General features: G+C 46.9%; 1 protein-coding gene across 1 annotated transcript; it reads left to right on the plus strand.

Moving 5' to 3' along the window:
* The first annotated feature begins 268 nt into the window (after positions 1–268).
* LOC122386474 (chymotrypsinogen B-like) lies at positions 269–12,971 on the plus strand. The gene is made up of 7 exons (XM_043375701.1): positions 269–1,359; positions 1,735–1,813; positions 2,353–2,520; positions 10,235–10,368; positions 11,339–11,433; positions 11,684–11,787; positions 12,468–12,971. Exons 1-7 carry the CDS (start codon positions 1,246–1,248, stop codon positions 12,851–12,853), a joined length of 1,080 nt encoding a protein of 359 aa, XP_043231636.1. The 5' UTR covers positions 269–1,245; the 3' UTR covers positions 12,854–12,971.
* The last annotated feature ends 2,786 nt before the right edge of the window (positions 12,972–15,757 follow it).

Here is a 15,757-nt window from a genome sequence, read left to right on the forward strand (position 1 = left end):
GGTCGTATGTGGTGCTCGTTTCCATACCATAACAGCACGAATGTTGTAGAGTTTAAAGGGAGTAGACCTCGTTTCCACACTAGCTGTCTCCGTATACCTATTTACAGTTTTGATATGTCATGTCGAGTGATAGTACCTAACGTCAGAGGTCGAAAATCATCGGATACTCCAGCCGAGAGGTGGCAATTTTGATAACGCACATGATAAGAGCACGAAGCTAAAACATGTCATATCCAAGTGCTTTGACACCCATGAGATGACGCATGTGTGATAAGGTACTGAACCGTACCCAAACTATGCATAGCAACTCATGAAGACCGAAATCAACGCCCATGCCATAGAGCCCAACGCAGCCGCCGGGCGGTGTGTTTGCCACCGCGTGATAAAATAACGGGTTTGTTAGCGTACGGCACACAGGAAAACACAGCAGAATGCCTTCCTTGCGCGGATGTATGACGTCATACAATTACAAATCGACTCTGGTCGGACGCCGACACATCCGTTGCAAGCCTCCGCTATTGGTGAAGGACAAACACGTGCCGTGAACCTCTACGTGCTTTACGAATTACGATAGCTCAGCTAAGAAAAGTGCATTTAACCAAGCATGAGGCTCTTGCGCATTAGATACATCCGAGATGAACTTACTATGCTCTAATTATCAGTTACTGTCAATTCCTTATTAACTTTGTAAGTCGCGGGGTTAGTCACGAAGCCATGGGTCTATTGTGTACCAATGATTATAGTACAACTTCTTGCAAGCCTTTGTAGCCGCAAACCAACCATCTGGGCCTTAGCAACCATTCGTCGCATCACCCTCAACATCAGGATCTACATAGTGTGTGGTCACTTGGTCAGTGGTCACCCCTCTGGGCCTTGGGCTCTTTGCACTCCTCTCCTTTATGCAGACTTCCGTACCCCAGCACACCCTCTGTACTTGCATAGTGCATACACGTGTGCCCCTCCCCCATGACCTCCTGCACCCCGGTCACCCTCTGGACCTTGTGTTCCGTGTACGCACGCCTCCACACCTCAGATGACCTCAGTCACCGGAAAGGCACGCGAGCGGCTCCTGGCGCCCTCGCGACGGCCGCTATCGGGCGCCGCTCTCGGCCGGAGCGATAGCGAGAAGGCGGACAGGCTCGCAGTGTCACACGTGAGCAGGTGCCGGTACAGCGTGAGACAGGAGCTCTTCGTGGGGTGTGACGGGACCGCAGCACCTGACACGGCGCGAGCAGACCGGAGGTGATGGCGCCATCAGCGAGCGGGGAGCAGGCCGAGCGGCAGTCGGGCAGGGAGCGGTACACGCTGGTACCGACCGGTACCGCCGCCGAGCAGGAGCCCAAGGTCCACACCAAACAGGTGAGCGAGTGTCACCGAATGTCGCATTCTTTTCTCCAGAGACCAGACAGGCCTTCAATCAGACCATGAGTAGGCATGCTTATGCTTGCGTTGACGTATTGTCGGAAGCATAAAAAGTGCACAGAGATAGAATCCATATCAGTATTTCACATAGCAGAGCAAGTGCGGCATCTCTATGGGAACACCGACCTGAGATGCAGGTGACGGCCTCCAGTGTTAAGGTCGGGACGGTCTTCTGTGAATTGTGCAGCTGTGAATGTGCGGGCAGTCGGCGCGCAGTGAGCGTAGAGCGATGAGCGCTTCTCAGCGCGAGGCTCCGCTGCTGGGATGAGCTCCGGAGGCGTGTAGGATAATTGCGTCCTTCGTTTGTTGCAGTACTATTACAGGAAGCTGGCACTGCGAAGTTTCGCCATGGTTATTCTTCTCTTCATCATTGCCGGGATGGTATACACAGGTGAGTTTGAACAAGAACGCTTTCCCTGAAGTGGATAATGAGCTTTGTGAATACGAGTAGTATCCTACCTGTCACTCGGCCTTTCAGTTCCATTTCATCATGTTCTGACTTCTGGAAGTCCCCGCTGTAAAATTCGGGACAGAGACCTATGCGTTCGGAATTGAAACTTTTTTCAACCATTTCTTAACAGTCAAAACTCAAGAGTTGTGTGGTTCAGTTAACGGAACTTGAAGGATTTACTTTTAAAAAGACTTTCCACATCTCAATAAAAGAAGGATTGAGCTCATATATCCACAACATTTACAGCATGTTTTTAAGCTGTACAGGGGTCTCCGAGTGAGTAACAGGTTTCAAGCTTCTAGGCGAGTTTGTAGTAAATCACTCAATCGCTGCCACCGGATGGCCAAAAATATCCAGCGACATCACCGCAATTTGCTCTTCTGAACTTTCAGTAAGACCACTGGCTCCTTCTCCCACTGCAGTGCTTTCAGCACCAGAGAGAGAGCAGCAACTAACACCCCTCGCGCTGTCTGCCGCAGTGGCCACCGTGCACGACCCGGTGCCGGCACAAGAGGTGCCCACCGACCTCCGACCACCCGGCCAGCTGCCTGATAAGGCCATCCGGGTACCGGGCAACATGTACCACAGCAGCCGCAGGCACCCAACGCACCAGCTGGGCATCATGAACGGAGGCAACGCTGACCCAGGTCAGTTGCACAGGGGCAGAGCGGGAAAACAGCAACGCCGACCCAGGTCAGTTGGACAGGGGCAGAGCGGGAAACGACACAGTTGGGCAGGGGCAGAGCGGGAAAACAGCAGCGCCGACCCAGGTCAGTTGGACAGGGGCAGAGCGGGAAACGAAACAGTTTGATAGGGACAGAGGGGAAAACAGCAGCGCCGACCCAGGTCAGTTGGACAGGGGCAGAGCGGGAAAACAACAACGTCGACCCAGGTCAGTTGGACAGGGGCAGAGCGGGAAAACAACAACGTCGACCCAGGTCAGTTGGACAGGGGCAGAGCGGGAAAACAACAACGTCGACCCAGGTCAGGGACAGGGGCAGAGCGCATCCTGCTTGACACGACCTGATGAGTTGGCATAACTGATGATACTCGACAGACCTTGGAGGCTGGGTCAAATGGTGTTTGATAGGTGCTAACTTGAGCGCTGTCAAGCAGCAAAATAGATAATTGATTACCTGCACCGACAGACACGTTAATGAGTTTGTTACGATAAGCATGGGTGTCGTTTTGTAGGTATCGGCTTAGTAGGGCCTGAGCTCTACCAATAATTCCACAATTTCAACATTAACCCTATGGTACTGTATAGTAAGAAGTAAGAACGGCTTTGGTATCCTGAAATTATCCGGCAGAACCCTACCAATCATTTTCGGAAAATGACGCCCATTGCGATAAGTGACGCCCTCCTTCTAGCTCAGCATGAGACAATACGCATTAAAAGTAACCATTACTGTATACTAGCCACTATTATAAGCACATCAGGTATATAAAGTGTGCTGAAAAAATGAGCAGCCACATAGATCCGGGCCACAGGAAGAAGTCATGCGATGTCCGGAAACACGCCACGCCGCTAGCTTAGATAACAGTACGAGTTATCAGGCATGCTGAGGCCTCAATCGTCGTGATATCAAGCATACCCTCACAATCTCTTACAGAAGTCAGATAGACATTTGATAGCCCCTTAGGAGCTTCTGAATGAGTGCTATCTACTTGTGAAATAAGGGCAGCGACGTCCTAATTACAATTTCGACAGTGGTACTTCTAGAAATCTCATTTCCTGCATAATGAAACAAACTTCGCGAGTTAACTTTTATTTACTTTACGCCTGTTGAAGTCTCAAGCACTTGGTTGACTTTCCACCAAACACTTGGGAACACTGATGTATTGATGTCGCAATGATAGCTATCTCAAAAAGGTGACGTAACTATTTCCGTTCACTGGCGAACAGAAGCATTGAGTGACAGTATGACACATCCCAGAATGCAGCCGCCTTAGAAACAGAAGTTTGAAGATTGATCAGGCATGGTGACACAGCACAAATCATCTAGCAGTTTGTCGAAGTCGTCGATACAGCATCAATTTAGACGTTAGTGAGACAGCTGTAATCGGACCGACGATCGACGTCATCCGGTTCACCTCTTTTTATATAATAAGGTGACCGCAAAGTTATGTTTACGAAAGTGCTAAATTTCTGCATATTAGTCATATCGGAAGTGCATTGATAGATATTAGCCGTTTTCACGACGGGCTATCCGGCGAGTGCACCTAATTTGGCCAAATTTGCACCTAATCTCTTTTACAGCAGATATCTTTATTTCATGATTTTATTTCAGTGTTTTAATCGATGATACTCTCTGATAATATGACAAAGCAGGCATATAAGCAAATAGTGCAACCCTAGCTGATACACACTGAACCTAATTTGACCAAATCTGCACCTAATCTGCACCAGATGTGCACCAAATGTGTACCACGTGGCCGTCGTGAAAACGGCTATTTTTTCTCCATGCACATTAATTAAAGGTAAGTACACTGTCTACGGAGAGTCCTCAGTCCTCACGATAATAGCGTATGCACCGCTTTATTACGTAGATATTTTGTTATCGTCCCAATTCGGCCGTCATGACCGTAGTAGTTGAATGATGTGTCTGTTTATTTGTTTATTATCACCAAGACACCCACAGGCACAAAGAGCCCACTTACGGATGCAGTCACATAACTAAAAAGGCAATCGACAAAATGCACGAACACATGCATAAAACTGAAAACAGAGGCTGTAGTGTAGGTATTCAATCAGCCAATGTAGCTGCCCAGAGTACGGGCGTACGTCAAAGCCTCACTCCGAAATGATGCAGACGGGTGGTAAAAGTCTACGGAGGGACTATGCGTCAGGAATTCGTTGCACACAAGAGGGATGCGCGCGGTCAAGCTGTTCTTAACAGTGCTCACTCTCCCGAATGGAATGTGAAAAAGGCCGGTGCGACGGTTGCGCCTCCCCGGTACACTCAAACCAAACATGGAGACCAGGTGAGCACTGTCAATACGATGGTGAAGCACACTGTACAATAACATGATATCGGCATGAACGAGGCGAGCTTTAATGGAATCAGTGTTAAAATGCTGCAGTAAGGCACGATAGTCTAGAGAGGGACAGCGTCTCTGGGTCTTCGCCGCTAGCCACATAAGGAAGCGGTGCTGTAGCCGTTCCAATCGTGCAAGATGGGTTACGGCGGCCCCACTCCAAACCACGCTACCGTACTGGAGGACGGACCTGACATGCGCGTTAAAAACGCTCAACATCGCTTTGTACTCGAAGCGTGCCGCACGAGGACAGTCCGGCATCTGCATGCTCCTCATGAGAAGCCCAAGCATCCGATTAGCCTTTGACATGGTGTAATCGACATGATGACAAAACGTGAGCTTGGAGTCTAATATTACGCCTAGATCACGGATCTGACTACACCTTTCAAGCGAATGGCCATCCAAGTTGTACACAGCGTCAACAGGTGACGTACGAAGGGTAAAAGAAATGAATTTACACTTAGATGGGTTAAGACGAAGTCTCCACGTGTTCGACCAGAGGTGGAGGCGGTCAAGGTCAGCCTGCAGGGAAAGGACATCGGCGGGACTGCTGATGCGGTGGTAAAGCTTGAGATCATCAGCATAAGCAATGCAGTTGGTCTCAATGTGGTGAGGTATATCGGCCACATAGCACGCAAACAGTAAGGGGCCCAGGATGCTGCCCTCTGGGACGCCCGACTGGACAGGAATCCACTGTGAGCGTTTCCCATTGAGGACTACTCGCTGTGTCCGGTTCCTGAGATAGGAGCAGAGCCAGTCATAGGCGACACCAGATATGCCAAAGGAGTGATGCAGCTTGTGCAGGAGTAGGGTGTGGTTCACGCTTGTGAAAGCTGAAGAGTAGTCAGTATAGACTGCGTCAGTCTGCTTTCCTCTCGCAATCGAGGACCAGCAGTGATCAAGGAAACAGGATAGGTTGGAGACGCAGGATCGGTTTGGAAGGAAGCCGTGTTGGGAGGATGGCAGGGCAGGTAAGCACGCGGGTAACAAGCTCTCCGAAACCACCTTTTCCAAAATCTTTCCACAGATCGGTAACAGCGACACAGGCCTATAGTTGTCGGGACTCTTTCTGGAGCCCTTCTTATAGACGGGAATCACGTTAGCCTGTTTCCAGGCCGCAGGAAATACCCCTGACCTGACAGAAACAGAACAAATGATCTCCAGAGGGGTTGCCAATTCCACCGCACACTCGTGCAAAATTCTAGCACTGAGCCCATCGGGGCCGCACGCCTTGTGTCATGACCGTAGTAGAATTATATGTCTTCCAAATCACCAATGTGAGATGAGAGCGGTATGAGCCGGCTGAGCCGCGATCGATGAGCGCATCAGCGTCGCATGCAGATCCGCAGAGACTGATCGTCTAATATGACGCAATGAACTCTGTGACGTCACCATCCCGGGCGTCTCCAGGCCGGCCAGTGAGTGTCGTGGAGCCCGGCTGGGCGGTTTCATTACCGAACCGGCGACTGAAATATGACGCCCGTAATTCAAATGTTGACATAGGCGATTGCACCAATCACGAGAGCTGATTGACTGTCTGATGAAGTTATCTATCTTATGTTATTTACAACTGTCTGGATGGTTCGATAATGCAACATGACAGGTATGTACGGGTATGGCTGTACCAGTATTAGAATCCATCTTTTTATGCAAGGTGTATCCTTTTAAAATCTGAGGCCTGTTTCACTAACAAATAAAGTGTGTAATTACAAAGAAAAAACTTGAGTTTAAAAGAAATAATTACCAATATTTGAAATTTGGATTTCACGAAACCTTGGGGCATGAATTTTGAGTTTAAAATTTACCAACTTTTTTACAAGAAAAAAGTTTGTAAGAAACATCGAAATCGCAAACTCTCTGTTTCACGAAGACCAAAAACTTGAAAGAAAACGTTGTACTTACAAACCCGAAATTCCAGTGGCCCTTACGTTTGGAATTTTATCACTTTTTGTGCAATGATGCAAAGCAATCAATTATTTAAAACAAATATGATATGCCGAGTCATTACATGCTCTTTTTCACTTAGCACATTCCCTACGAACCAGCTACAAGCAATAAATAAATATCGTCATGTTTTGTCATTCGCGCGCCATAATTGCATTCAACAGTCTTCTGCTGTCAAATGTTTTACGTGTTATTTTCTTTCAATAATAAGATATTGTGAACTATCATTTATACCATTTAGAAAGAGCATCATTATTTTTAATTTATTCCTGCAATTTCTGACATGAATACTAGACATAGTTTGATAAAAAGAAGCAATATCTGTAACATGTTATAGTTCTTGATCAAAAACAATTTTACTGTTTACAAGTTTATTTACCAACTCTTTTTATCGGAGGTGCCGCTGGTGATGAATTTTAGTGAAATCCGATTTTACATAGTTTGCAAAAATACTTATGAATTGTAAAGTTCAAACACTTGTAATCGCAAGTTTTTAGTGAAACAGGCCTCTGAACAAAATGCATTTATCGGAGAACCAACATGTCAACATTTGGATTTGATTCGCAGGCTTCTGGAACAGTGCCGTTATCATGCTTAAAGCTCAGATAAAAGTTAAAAAACTAACTCCAATAGATATTGAGCTATGCTATCTTGTCTATTACCATTTTGCAGAGTTTTTTATCGTTCGATATCAACCTATCCCAGACAATCCTTAATTGAACACTCACATAATATGGTCTGCCACTAGCATGCACGGCGCTGCTTTTAGCACTCACTTAGAATACCAAGGTAGTCCCCGGAATATATAAAGGTGGTCCAGTTCTTATAACACACACTAACAATGGGAAACATGCAGCGCCACTGAGTCGTGATTGCTATGGGAATCGGACCGATTCAGCGAATACTGACACAGAAAACTGATAACTCTTCTGAGCATTTACTAACTCCATGCTATAAGGCACCCGTCACGCCACGCTCTTCTTTTCAGCTATCATCGTTGAAATCCTTGGTATTGTGAGATAATCGGACCATAGGTGACTGAGATTCGCAGCAAGCTCCTGAACGGGTCAGACACTCACCCCTCCCCACTGTTTGACCTATGCTGAACTTGTCCATTGGCATCTGATTCTCAGCAATTTATCATTTTCATCACGTCATACGGTCAATAAATGACGGGCAATCCAATAACTCAGTTCAAGTCGAGAAGCGTTACTTCAAATTCCAAAAGATTTCCTACTTTTTACGTATAAGGGCTGTATATTGACAAAATCAACATTGCAGCAATTAGTTATAGTCACCGTGGCAATTAGTACCATTGCGGCCTATGAATTGGCAATTTTAGTCGGTATTTTTTGGCATCAGCATATTAACCCGCGCCCTGCTGTGGGGGTGTTTGAACACCCCCCCCCTTGTGGTTTTTCGCGAATATCTAAAAAACGGCGGCGCGGAGCGCCGCCGTTTTTGGTACACCTTATCATACATCAATTCTACACATGTTGTGAAAATTTCAGACCAAGGTCATTCAAGGTCAGGTCACCAGGTCACTTGAAGTGACCTCACCTCATAAAAAGTTTCGATGTTTGTCATAGCTACACCGAGTGACCGATCACTTTGAAACTTTCAGCGATTGCTAAGAGCAATAGCATGTACAAAATGTTTATCTCAGAATTTTGATATCGATGACCTAAGGTCAGGTCAATTTTGCGACCTCCCCATTATAAGTCAATGGGAGAAAATTGAAATGCGCCTCTTTTGGACGAAAGACATTATAAACACTCCCAAACACTGAATTACAAGTGGTTTAGACAAACTGAACATGAAAATGGTGTCCGTGACCCCTGTTTATGCCCTGAGGTCAGCTTAGGTCACGAATGGTATCTAACAGTTTTTCGCAAATAACTTTTGATAGAGGCATGCTAGAGCGATGAAAACGCCTTAGATGTGTTCAGCTCGACGATACGGATCGACTGGTATGCATCATGACCCTTTCCGGTCAGGTCATGACCTTGACCTGAGGTCAAATTTTCAAGTTGACCTTTTAAGGTCAAGTTATAGTTCATTCGATGCGTCTTGACGAGAGGAACACGATGCCGGTAAAAGTAAGCTCGTACAAGGCTTGGGTCAAAAGTTATTGCAGAAAAACTGTTTCCGAAAAAATCGGCTATTTTTGTAGTTTTTGCCCCCTGCAGGCAAAACCGTTGACGTTAGGTCAAATCTGAGAGAATTACTCAGAGAGGGCGTTAATAGGGCTATCGAATGCGCTTTTCCGCGGCGCTGTAGCTCTATTGGTTCCCGAGTTATGCGCTGGCTTCTTGGAAATTGTCGACATTCGACCTGGAAATCGGCGAAATTTTGCCTTCAATGACCTCTGGTGACCTGACCTTTGACCTGACCAAAAAATTGACCGAAGTGATTTCCTCATTATTTTTTACGCTCTTTCGAACGCCGCCTTCCGCGTATCGCTACGTGGCCCAGGAGCCGAGTTAGAAGGGGGGTGTTCAAACACCCCCCCCCCCCCCAGCAGGGCGTGGAAATCCAGGACCCCCAGCCGGGCGCGGGTTAATACACCAGTTTCAAATGCCCATTTAAGGTGCTTGATGTTTCAGGCATAATGTATGTGACATTATTGTGGTTTGTCGATTCCTCTCCAAACCATTTAATGGATCAAACTCGGTAAAAACTGCAGGGGGATTGTTTCTACTTTCAAATTAAGCTCGGTTTCCGGCATTTTTTTCATGAGTTTTAGTAGGTCCTATTTGATTTCACTTCTGACTTATTAATGATATGAAATTAGTCTTACTTTGTAGACGAGTAGCGGTAAAGTGGAAGGGGCTGGGGGTGAGCAATACGACGTCAGGCTTTTGATATAAAGTTATTGATAAGCGAGACACGCCGACTTATCATGAAAAACGTAGTACTGTACATTCTACCCAATCATATCACATAAAACGCTAATAAATACCCATATACCCACTGCATTTTGGCACTGCATGCTTTCGTAATGCGGGGATTGCTTTATTACCCGCCTTCCTTCAAGCAGTGTTAGTTGGAGCATAAACCAATTAAGCGGACAGAAAGTTAAGAGGCAAGGAGCTAAAAACATTTCCGGCTAATATCTGTCTTGCTGTGCGCACAACTTGTAAATGGATGGTAGTAGAAAGGGTAAGTGACAACAGGAACTTTCGAGGAGACAAACTTATAAGAGCATGCTGAAAAGTCCCTGAAGTACATCAAGCATAGGTGAGGTCAAGGTCTTAGGTCAATGTCAAATCAGTGAGAAAATACCGGCCACAATAAGCTATATTCTACTCTCCCGATTACACTCTGATGTGTTCCTCTCCCACAAAATGACTGATCCGTTCTCCGTTGTATTTGCAGGTCAGTTTCCGTGGCTGGCCGACATTCAGATGATTGACACTGGCCAGAGCAAGTGCGGCGGCTCGCTGATCGACCCAAAGTGGCTGGTGACGGCTGCTCACTGCGTGTCCACCATCGCGCCAGAGGACCTCAGGGTGAGAAGAACGGCCGACAGAGCCATTTTTATAAGTTTTCTATCTTCAAAGCTTGACCACAATTGCATTGTGTCTAAAAATGATGTCAAACAATTGAGTTGAGCATTGCAAAACGAACGAGTTTTATGTCACACCTTCTGCGATAATCACTCTTAATATTTGTGTTAATGATTAGTTATCTTAAATCCATAGGTTTACGAGAAGCATCTAAAAATGGTGCCGAAAAAAAGAAGTGAGATAAAAGAGGCAACACGAACAAAACTGCCATTTATCAGCCCATATGGACAAGTCAGCGAAGCATCAGCCCAACAGAACAAGAGTAGCTCACAGGAACAAGAGTTATATATTAGCCTTTCGGTTCCGACCTCGACCGTTTTGCCAAAATTAGCAGCACACATATATAGCAACACATATTAGACTCCTCGGGACGAGCTCAAACATTGGAAATAGCAGACAGCATCGATAAAAATAGCATCCTCAAGAATAAGTGTATGATTCTGATCATGTGCAATTTAGTTTTGCCCTCGCCTTGTCCTAATGCCATCACAAGTTGTTTTGTGTCCATACTCTATATATTCTGTCTTGATCCGAACTACGTTGCAGCAAAACATTCGATGAGCTCTAGCCTTTCGTTAAAACTTTCCTCTGCTGTCTGTTGTCCGGGGCGTGAGTAAAAGTTTGAGAAATGTCAGCAAAGTTTGAAGGTCATTCATCAGGCTGGAATAGCACCAATAAAGGACGGTGCTGCAAATCGTTAAATGTATATATTTAACATAATCAGATGATATCACACATATAGAAGAACCACTGAGAGGTAACGTTTGTACATAAGTGGTTGTAGAATGCAGTCTGCCTGATGTAGAGATCAGCATTGCAGACATTGCATAGTTGAGCCCTGCGTGACCCAGTTGCTCATTAGTTAGGTATCAGTTCAGCTGCTCGTGCTCATTACTCAATCGGTGTGTTTCAGCTAGTCATAGGAGAGCATGACGTAGCGGCGCACGATGAGTTTGAGCAAATCCGCGCCATCAAGAGGGTCATCATCGAGCCCGACTTCAGCACACGGTTAGTGTTTCGACAGGCGTAGTCTGCAAATGACAACTCGCTGCAAACTAGCAAACACCCATGTCATCTGCAGACTGCATGAAACTTTTCCCTATTTGTTTTCTTGGTAGCTATTAATATTTTCTTAATAAGAAAGGGTACGTCCTCGTAATTATCGTAATAATCGTAAAAAGAAATCGCAAGATGCAAGAGTGAGCATCCCGTGAGCATTTCTTTGGTCGCTGTTGAGCTGGAGTTTGATGCGTTTCAGGACAGCGCTGCCGAACGACATCGCTCTGATCGAGCTGGATGAGCCTGCAGAGTTCAACGAGAGAGTGGCCGCCATCGGCCTGTCGCGTAGTGACGCCGGCTTCAGTAAGCACACTCCAAGAGAGGTCTCATTCATATCGATTTCCTGTGTGATTGCGTGGATGATCTAGCTCGGGGAATTCGTAAGTGTGGATAATGTATGGCAGTAACTAACGAAAACATTCAAAATTATTTCCATTAACCGCCAAAGTGTTGTGTCTTGGAGGAATGTGGGCTCTAGCCCGGCTCTGAATCCGTCACGGAAGGAAGAGAAACCCAGAGCTCGTTTTGCAGTCATGGGCAGTCAACTCCCGGGGCATCCATTCATGAGCTCTGACCTTAGGCCATCCGCAACCTTTGCCCCATTGACCTGGACGCAGAGGTGTCTAATCAAACGCTCACCTATCGCCCCGCTGCGGGAACCAGTTGGCACGAGTCTCCTAACGAGCTCAGAGGTCTCATATCGGTCCGCTGCCGACACAGACCAACTCCGCCACACCCTAATCTGATGACCAAGTTGGCGGAGCGACCGATCGCAGTGGTGTTCCGGCCGAGTTTGAATGTCACCAGGGTCGGCGGATGAGGGAATAAATGTGAATCGGAGTGGATTCACTTCGAATTCCGGCCCATAGTGATTGTAAGGTTTTGCAATCGAATCAATGATTAGTAAGACTAACCTAAGCCTTGTGTTATTTGCCTACATTCTCTCGCCCCATATGACACTTTTCTCCGTCGTTTGTCCGCAGCCTCCTGTTCGGTGGCCGGCTGGGGCGCCGCCGGCGTCGACCCGACCACCGGTCAGCCCGTCTACCCGACAGCCCTTCAGACGGTGAACATGACGCTGGTGGAGCTGGACGACTGCCGCGCCAAGCTGGCCGGCTACGACCTCACCGTCAACATGACCTGTGCCGAGGGGAAAGACGGCGCCGACGTGTGCTGGGGCGACTCGGGCGGCAGCCTGACCTGTCCGCCGATCGCCATGCCAGGCCCCTGGACGCTAGTCGGGGTCACCTCCTGGGGAGTAGCCTGCGGCTACATGCAGTACCCGTCCGTCTACACACGTGTCAGCAAATTTATCGACTGGATTGAGGCCGAGACGGGTATCGTGGTGCCACCAACCGGCAGACGCTGACGACAGCGAATGCTGGTGAAAATTATCGATAACTACTTTTGATGGACCGTAAGGCAATAACTCCCTGAAAAACGCTCCTCGATTGACAAAGGCAATACATGAACTTCCATTTTATTCACCGAGCCGTTTTGTCTTTTCTTGCGATCATAGGTGACATCTGCATCGTTCAGCTTTCGCTCCCGGCGTTTTTCTCATTTCTGAGGAGGGTGTTATTCGTCAGAACCCGTCAAAAGAAATCAGTTCGCAGACCAATTGCAATCGATAAGCGCACTGTTCTGACTGGTGACAGCGATTGGCAGTAACACAATAACGACTGACGGATAACGGCAGTAAGCCGCTGAACAGCCAATCAGCGAATGACACGGTGCGTCGGAGCCGTGCACATACAGCCCAAGGTCCATGGGAACCCAAGTCAAACCTTGTAAGGTATACGATTAAAGATAGCATCGTAAGATACAACAACGAGGATGTAGGTACTCGACAAATAGCCCCCTTTCAACTAAATACATGTATCCAGTGGAACGGCAGCGAATTGCATTGCTATAGGATGAATGTATATTGGGTAATGTGCTCCAAGCAAGAAGAGTAAAGCAAAAACTTACCAGTCCACGTTAACATATTCAAACATGTTTGACACACCAATAGGAAATTAGACAATCACTTTGTGCCAACACAACTGTCCAATCCAGCATCAGCGTTCGTTATTGCTTTGTCTCATGACATGCTGAACAATATCAAAGACAGTAGCGTCTTTGAAGTGACGCTAGTGACAGAGGGACACGCGAGTTTCATATTGACCGGGCTTTGTAAGGAGACAGCGTGCACCGAACTGAACGGCGGCTTAGGAACAGACCCGCAATGTTAAAGTCGGTCTGTCGAGTGAAAATGAGCGATGCTGTCGCCTCAACTTGGCAATGTTTCCTTTGAAGTAAATTAATATGGCTTGCAACACTAAGCAGTGAATGCCTAAAATTGAGGTGTTTCATATTCAAGCCATATCTGGAGAAGTACTTCATGGAATGACTCCAAAAGCTCGTGAGACTAAATCTTATGTCGTTTCACTGAAAACAAATCCACTCATGAGGGGAGAGTAATTCATATTTGACTCGCCATTCATAAGTAGGTATGCTCGTATTTAGATGAGTAACTTATGTATGGAGCGTTAACAGTCAAGAGTAAAAGTTTACTCGTTTTGAAAACTCATTTGCTCAAATGCATGACCTTCTCCCTTGGTGCTACTACCTTGTTACGTAAGTAAATATCCATGCAAATAAAAGTTATGATTTACATTGATTAGCACATAGCAAATGGATTTCGAAAATGTTGTAAGTGTGTTAGGATAAACTACAAAGCATTGAAGCTACTATCAAAGCTATCAAATTCTACCACAATGGTAGACAAAAATTAGGCCGATCTCCCGACGCAGTCCAAGTTTCGCCGTCGCCTCCCGAGCCCTTTTATACCGTTCCCCGACAATGCAATCCGAGCCATTTCTGAGAGCCGTCGCAGCTCTCCCAGGAGCCGTGCGACTGAAGAGGTTGGCACACAGACGGGCACTGTCGATCAGCATAATGAAGTCACCGTCTGCTGAGGGGGCTCAGCCCGGCCGGCCAGACAACGAGGCGCCCGGAGCGCCGAAAACGAGACACACAACGCCCAATTAGGGAATATAGAAAATGGAGCACTGAAATACAGCGCTGGAGAGGAAGCTTGACATGCTCATTTATGGATGTGTGTCAACACATGCATGGTAATGGAAGCAAACGTATTTGTAAATGATTGTCATTAACCCGCGCACCGACGGGGGGGCGGATATCCGCCCCCCCCCCTGAGGTTTTTCGCGAATAGCGGGAAAACCGCGGCGCATAGCGCCGCGAAATTTGGTATGACTATTCCCTCATCAATTTTACACATGGTGTACAAGTTTGAACCTCCTACCTTTCAAGGTCAGGTCACCAGGTCACTTTGAATGACCCAACCTCAAGTCACTTTTTTGCAACTTTGTCACCGTACCAGAGCTACAGTAGATGTCGGAGGCCTTTGAAAGTCGCAGGATGTTATTAGGTCATTAGTAGCTACAATTTGTATATCTCAGAATTTTGATATCGGTGACCTAAGGTCAGGTCAATTTCGCGACCTCCCCATTATAAGTCAATGGGGGAAAAATCAACTCCCTGTTTTTACCACTAAAACGGGTCGGAATGGCCCCATATACCATACATGACTTCATATACGATCACCCTTCACTACCTTGAGGTCTGTTTTGCTGTTGGGCAGCTGTGAGGTCATGTGACGTCATCAAAGATCACCAAAGGTTTTTGGCCAATAACTCCGCACAGGAACAAGATACAGACGCGTGGATGGTCTCATTGTGTTCAGCTCGTCAAGACGCATCGAATGATATACATGATGACCTCGAGGTCACGTGACCTGAGGTCAACCTTTGACCTTGACCTTTCGAGGTCAACATATATATCATTCGATGTGGATTGACGAGAGGATCACGATGATGCCCTTAGTTTGTTCCTATCTTGACTAATTCGAAAGTTATTCGAGAAAAATTCTCTCCATATCTAGCGCCGCCATTTTGACTTTTTCGACCCCTGTGACGTCATCTTTGATCTGACCTGAAAATGACCTTGGTAAAAATTGTAGATCTTGACCATGCGTATCCAATGCCGTTTACCGCTTGTCGCTATCTTGCTTCGTTCTCGAGATCTCAGGGGGGGGGCGGTCATCCGCCCCCCCCCCCGTCGGTGCGAAGTTGGCGCAGACCCCCGTCGGTGCGCGGGTTAAAATCATACCCAAACATCACTCCGGACCAGCCAAATTAGCCAGCCATACCAGAATGTTATAATTGTTGAGATTACTGCAGTGCACAGCACCTTTGAACTGATGATATTC

This window comes from Amphibalanus amphitrite, unplaced genomic scaffold, assembly GCF_019059575.1.
Source record: "Amphibalanus amphitrite isolate SeventyFive unplaced genomic scaffold, NRLGWU_Aamphi_draft 000252F_arrow, whole genome shotgun sequence".
NCBI classification, from domain to species: Eukaryota; Metazoa; Arthropoda; class Thecostraca; order Balanomorpha; family Balanidae; genus Amphibalanus; species Amphibalanus amphitrite.

Bases quoted from the DNA above. Each gene is read 5' to 3' on its own strand.
- LOC122386474 (XM_043375701.1), top strand. From the start codon at position 1,246: ATGGCGCCATCAGCGAGCGGGGAGCAGGCCGAGCGGCAGTCGGGCAGG. The intron at 1,814-2,352 runs GTGAGTTTGAAC...TGTCTGCCGCAG, and splicing joins TGCCGGGATGGTATACACAG to TGGCCACCGTGCACGACCCG. The intron at 11,434-11,683 runs GTTAGTGTTTCG...GATGCGTTTCAG, and splicing joins GAGCCCGACTTCAGCACACG to GACAGCGCTGCCGAACGACA.